Genomic DNA, 6944 nt, shown 5'->3' with positions numbered 1-6944 from the left:
CCAAACCACCAGCACCCCCTTATACGACGTGCAGAGGGAAGGAATTGTTCAGACGCCGGCAGATTAGCTGCTGTCTCCTTACTCTCCCACCATGGCCAGACATTCAAGTGTGAATGCTGGTATGGTTGGTTTCTCATGTTAGTGGAGTCTATGTAAAAGACTCATTGAAGGATTTTGCTTTATGAGCACACATGGTAGTGATTATGTATATTGTTGAAGATCAATGGATTAACCTTGTTTCAAGTTTTATTAGATTACAGTAATGTACATTCATGTACACTTATAATCTGCCACTCAATAGCATGCTCATACACTCAAGTTTAAATATTAAAGTGATCAGTTTATGAGAACCCCTCAAAATACATATACTATATATCTCTTTGTTAGAATTGTTTTGAACTTTTCAGTAAATACCAGTAAGTGCTATTGAATAAGTGAATTTTGTAACATCGAGGAGTTACCAGTAAGAAAATATGTTTTTGTGTTGGGGGGATTGCTTTTTTTTATTATAATACTTTAAATTGATTATAGTATTAGTTTGCCTTGATCTATTAAAAAATTGAGGTGTCATATAAAAACTATATGGTAAAAAGTATGTGAGCAGAACAAAAAATTGAGGTGACATATAACAACACTAGGATAAAAACTATGTCAATACAAGCAAAATAAAAAATAAGGAAAAAAGACTACCACAAAGAGATTGATTATAAACTCAGCATAGCTTCTATAATTAACTTTCAGATTTTGTTTTGAGTTCCATAGTAGTCAAAATGGTGTATAGGATCTTATTTCTTGGCAAGAGGAGGTATGTCAGTTACCAAAAGAAAGCTTAGCATTTCTTAGCACTGAATTCTAAAAGCACTTTCTCATGTGAGTTACTGTCACAACATTTTAGTAGCAAGTTCAATAACGTTTCCCAGGACTGCTTCTGGTGGTGTCATTAAGTTAGTTGTTTTTATATAGAAATAAGAGTGTGATAAGTAATTGTATGTTTTACTTTTACAGGAATCTTGGGAAACCAAAATGAGGCATAATCAGCTGTATTGTGAGACACCACCTACTGTTACTGTTCGTGTAAAATCTGGGTCAAGTAGATCACATCAGTCTAAAAAACCTATTAATCTGAAGCGTCCTATTTTTAAAGATAGTAGGCCAGCATCTGAAAAAAATGTGCAGAATAGCAACAAGTCTAAACGCCCCAAAGGACCCTGTCTGGTTATACAGCGTCAGGAAATGACTGCTTTCTTTAAATTATTTGGTAGGTGTAAAATATTGAAATAATGGTAATCAGAGAGTACGTTAAAATGAGAGAATGTAAAGATTTATTTTATTGTTTTCATAATAAAAGAGGATGATGTTATTTTCTGTCAGATTTCTCATTTCCAACCAAATCTATTTTTGTTTTACTTAGTCTTTTTAAATGTGGGTTTTGTTTGTTTTGATTCTTTTGGATTAGAAATTCAGACTCATCTCACTTTTTGACTACTTAAATCCAAGTGTCAAATGTAAATCCTGGGCAATTCAGATTCATAGTATGAGTTTTCTTTGATGTGAAGTAAAATACTGTATAAACTCTCAGCCAAGCTGACTGACACAGTTTGAGGGCTTCCCAAGACTTTCAGTGCTATAACTGAGCAAACTGGGAAGGTGAATCAACCTAGAGAAGTTTCAGTAGTATATTTGGGGAATATTGTTAAAAATTAACCATGCTTTATTATCATGCTCATATAATAAAAATCAGTTTGAATTTGTTCAGACTATGACATAGTGAGTGCTACTCTGATGATAAAATGCTTTTAATCACCAAAAAGAAACTTGTTTATAGTATATTTACTGTCCAAGAAAGAGGTGTTTGTTTGTTTGTTTGTTTTAATTTGTTTGTTTTGACGTAAGGTAGTAAGGTAGACACGATAGAGGGTAAGATAGATTCTGGTAAATCCCTGTAGGAATGAAGTCAAGTAGATAATCACAGTCTGTAGATCAAGGTAACAAGCTTCCTTGATTGTAGAGAAAGGCTGATGGGTGTATAGGAGGATGTTGAGAGGATCTTGAGAACAAGTGTATTTTTCCTACTTAGAGGACAGAAACTTTTTAAAACAATAAGAGCGAGCTGGTTACAATGAAAAGAAAAGCAAAATGAGGTAAAAAGAAAAATATAAATAATATAAGTAGAAAAATGTTGAATTTATGAGGATATTCCCAGTCAGGATCTATAATCCTGTTACAAGTTTGCCTCTCCATTTAAAGTAGAATAAAATTATTACCCTCAAACTTCTTTTATTATTCATAACTAATCATAAGAAATAAGAGAATATTCCTGCCTATACCATTTTAGTTAATTTAAGAAATAAAGAAGAATTAACAAAGCAGAAATTAATTATTCTCTGAAAATCAGTAGTTATTCTTGGAACTTTAAATGTATTTGATGATATCACTATCTCTAGGATGTAAAAATTAATATAAAAAAGTTATGTTTTGTTACATAAAATGAAGGGGAGAGATGAAAAAAGCAAATTTTCTCAGATTATATTCTACAACTACCCATATATTTTGGGATTATAAAATTGAAATAAGTGTTTTTGACCTCTTTAGATGTTAATTCTCTTTTAATAGCATTTTTCTTTGTTGATCTTTTTGTCATAATTCTCAGTTGCTTTAAAATTAAATGTTAATTAAATGATTATGCATCTTCTTTATATAGACATTTTCATGTGTATTGGATAATATATAATTGGACAGAGATAATTAGGAAGAGAGAAGAATCCAAATCTAAAAATACCCTGGGCCCTAAAACAAGAAAGGATAAAATATTTAGAAAAAATAAAACTTAAAAAAAGTATTCATTAAGTCATTATTTTGTAAAGACTAAATTCTTTCAGCTACCATTTCCACGTGTTAAAGATTGATCTTGGAAAGTAACGAATAGCTAATCTAGTCCCCAAGACATCTTTCTCAAAGAGCTATTGGGATATTCAATACATCAAACACTTCTACCATTCCTGACCCAATCTGAGCTATACTATATTAAGTAAGGAAAATCAGATGGTAAATTGAATAAGAAAGCAATAACTTTTTGAATAGAGCTTGCAATGGTAAATAAACCAAAGGACTGAAACTACACCTCGAACAACACTGGTCTGGTCCAGCCATTTTTGTTTGTTTCTAAGCATTATGTATAATTTCCTTATGTAGAAATTCTTCAAAAGGAAACATTCTATTTTTAAAGGACAAGTCATATCTATCTTTTGTTGTAGATGACGATTTGATTCAAGATTTCTTGTGGATGGACTGCTGCTGTAAAATTGCAGACAAGGTAAATTTAGTAACAGTGTAGTCATTGACCAGCATTTTTATATTATTAGACCATCAGAACTTTAGTGAAATCTTATAAGAATTTCTTATTAAGTTTAGGAAAAGACCTACCTCACACCTCTCCTTCAAAGTGTAATCCTTACACATTATTTTTTTTTAAATTAGCATATACTGTAGGTTAATTCTCTTTCAAGGAATTGTAGAATATTACTAATTAGATTTAAAAGACCTAAGACTATATGTTTGATTGAAAACAAGAAACTATAGACTTAGTATGTTTTGATCAGAATTATTACCATTTTTCAGGCTGTAGAGAAAGAATATTCTGAGATTCATTCCATTAACGCATTCCTGTTACACATTTTAATAGTTTGTAAGTAACTTAGATAAAACAAATCCCCCAAATCTTGTAGAGCAAAATTAGCTTATCATGTTGTTTATTTAGGAATCAATGTTTCATTTAAAAAGTTATGCTAACTTGCATACTAGGGATTGTGATGTTTCTATACTCTAAAGATTTAGCTGAACAGTTACAATTTCAACTTTGTAAATGCCATCTTAGACCAGGTAATCATATCAGAAAATTTGGCATGACTTCATATCATACTTCATGTGCCAACTAATAAAAGAGGGAATGAATGGAAGACTAGCTTATGATTAAATACTCAGTAAGTTATTACTGGTATGAACTTTTTCAAATTTCAGGTTTAAGATAACAGATAAAATTTGAGAATCTTTTCTTAAGTTTGGAAAATTTCAACCATATACAACTTAAGGTAGAGATGAGAACAGAGACCCTCCATGTGCCTATCCCACTAATACAATCAAGTATTGACTGTCCTTTTAAAAAAAAATCCTTACCGGAGGATGTTTATCGACTTTAGAGAGAAAGGTAGGGAGAGGGAAAGAGGCAGGCAGACAGAAACATTGATCAGTTGCCTTCGGTGCAGGCCCCAACCAGGGATTAGACCCCCAACCTAGGTCTGTGCTCTGACAGGGAATGGAACCCACGTCCTCTTGTTCTTTCAGGACAGCGTTCCAGCCAACTGAGTCACGTGGCCAGGGTCTGTTGACTGTTCTTGTTTCTCCCAATCACTTTCCCCAAAAGCAAATCCCAGGCATCCTAATATTTTATCTGATAAGTGTTTCAAGATGTATCTCTAAAACATGGTATCTTATTAAACATCATCACAATATCACCAACACTTTAAAAATTAATGGTACTGCCTTAATATCAAATATCTAATTCATGTGGCATTGTTTTAAACTTTATGATTTTAAGGCATTATAGTAATGAAAGTTGTTGGACAGCAGGGGGCAGTGCTTTTAAACTAACTAACCAGGAGCACTGTATTTTAACACTATTTCAAGAGTCCTCTACTGAAAATTACATTAAAAATTTGGAATTTTTTTTATGGCCGATCCTATGAGGGCAGGACGAATAGGCATTTTATGAGAGAAAATCAGATACATCTGTATTACAACTTGTTTTTAAGTTAACAGCCAGAACCTGGCATAGGGTGCAAATTCCAGGCTAGATATGTCTTTTTAATAATAAATTTAAAACACTATTCTTCAATGAAAATAAAGCCATGTTATCCTAATTTTTTGGAGTTATTTTTAAAAGAGTATGTTAAAAAGTGAATAGGAATGTCTGTAACTGAAAGGATTCAGGGGAGAAATTGTATGTATATATATACATCAGGCCAATGTGGCAACATTAACAATTGGTGAATCTAGGTGTAGGATGTACATTGATTTATTTTATGAGTATTTCAGTTTCTGTATAGGTTTGAAATTTAAGATGGGAAAAAGTGGATTTTTGGTCACAAAAATCTTGGCAATAAAATTTAGGAGTTCATTCTAGTTATAATCTTAGTCATGATAAATGATTATGAATTATTTCTTACTGTTCATATGGACTATAGGAAGCCAAAAAATAAGGCCTCGAATAGGTAATTCTATAAGAATAAATAATACTTAGCTGTTTTGGCCTGTTATTGTTCTTAAAGGTAACTATTTTAAGTAGTTTTACTTATAAAAACAAAACACTAATATTAACTTTTAATTTTTTCCATATAGTATCTTTTGGCTATGACCTTTGTTTATTTCAAGAGGGCTAAATTTACTATAAATGAGCATACGAGGATAAATTTCTTCATTGCTCTGTAAGTATGCTTCCTACTAAGTTATTTTTTGTGGTAGTTTTTTATAATATATGATTATTTATTTGTTTGTTTGTTTATTTTTAAGATTTTATTTATCTTTAGAGGGAAGGGAAGGAGAGAGGGAGAGAAATATCAGTGTATGGTTGCCTCTTGTTCGTCCCCTGCTGGGAACTGGCCTGCAACCTAGGCATGTGCCCTGACTGGGAATTGAACCGTCATCCTCTGGTTCACAGGCCCATGCTCAATTCACTGAGCTACACCAGCCAGGGTGGTATATATGATAATTTATTTAAAACAGCCTGTTTTAAACCTCATATATATCTTTGAATAGACCTTCCTATATAAAAGCTATACATTTTTTACTTTAACAGAATATTTTGTGTTCTTTTTGCTGATCTTATTTTGCTTTCTGCCCAAGATTTATTATTAAATATTCCACTTGAATTTGATTGTACTTTTTATATTTTTCAGAGTGTTTTCTATAAATTGTCCCAAATTTTCCTCTTTTGGACTTTTTTTTAAGCCAGGATGTTTTCTTTGAAATTTCAAGTGAATATATAATAAAAATCATTATCATCCTTTTTCTTTTACATTGAACAACTTGCAAAAAATGCTCTGGACATACTCATTGTCGATTTCTGTCTATAACATAGGAATGATTCATATCTGATACCTATAGTGTACTCTCATTGTATCACTTAACACATTGTACTTTGACCAAGGCATATTGTTTTCCAGTTCTTCCACTGCCTTTGTATTAGACAGCTTATACTAATTTTGTGATCTGGTAAATGGTCTGAATGACATGGCTTTCCAATCTGTAGGTCAAAATTCTGCTAGAATCAATGTAAATTAAAAATATGTATCTCAGTCTCAACACCTGTTCTACCCAGTACCTGGATATAGTACTGCAGTTGGACATGTATGAGTGTAATTTGAAGTATTTTTTTATTTTATTTATTTATTTTCAGAGAGAGGGGAAGGGAAGGAGAGAGGGAGAGAAATATCAATGTGTGGTTGCCTCTCATGTGTCTCCCACTGCGAACTAGTCTACAACCCAGGCATGTGCCCTGACTGGGAATCGAACCACGATCCTTTGCATCACAGGCCAACGCTCAATCCACTGAGCTACACCAGCCAGGGCTTAATTTGAAGTATTTAAATAATGAACTACATGTAAAAATACTTAAGGTGATTACCACAACTGTTAGAACTAAAGGATAATTATTTACTAAGTCTCTTTAGTTCAGACTCAAAGGATTTGATCTCTGCATGTATTCAGAAAACACATTTCCCCATGCATGGGGAAAAATAAATTCAATATAAAATTTGGTGATGCTTGCTAAATTGAGGGAATATAATAGTGTTAGTTAATACTGAGTATGATGTGCAAGGCACCACAAACGTTTTTAGAAGCTCATTTAATCTTCACTATGAGATACATTTTTTAAATTATCCCTATTT

The 6944-nt window shown here is 32.3% G+C and overlaps 1 protein-coding gene across 1 annotated transcript in view; it reads left to right on the top strand.

Annotated features, from left to right (window-relative positions):
* The window catches only part of SPDYA (speedy/RINGO cell cycle regulator family member A), a 28374-nt gene continuing 21430 nt past the window's right edge, over positions 1-6944 (top strand). Inside the window, exons 1-4 of the mRNA XM_037066658.1 lie at positions 1-109; positions 1006-1258; positions 3255-3313; positions 5395-5480. Coding sequence (XP_036922553.1) covers positions 92-109; positions 1006-1258; positions 3255-3313; positions 5395-5480 — 416 coding nt within the window. The 5' untranslated portion in view covers positions 1-91. The remainder of the gene's footprint in view (positions 110-1005; positions 1259-3254; positions 3314-5394; positions 5481-6944) is intronic.

Source organism: Sturnira hondurensis, unplaced genomic scaffold (assembly GCF_014824575.4).
Source record: "Sturnira hondurensis isolate 20B ecotype Veracruz unplaced genomic scaffold, ASM1482457v3 Scaffold0016663, whole genome shotgun sequence".
NCBI lineage: Eukaryota > Metazoa > Chordata > Mammalia > Chiroptera > Phyllostomidae > Sturnira > Sturnira hondurensis.
Note: the sequence above shows the minus strand (reverse complement) of the source record. Positions and strands in the feature narration are given on the sequence as shown.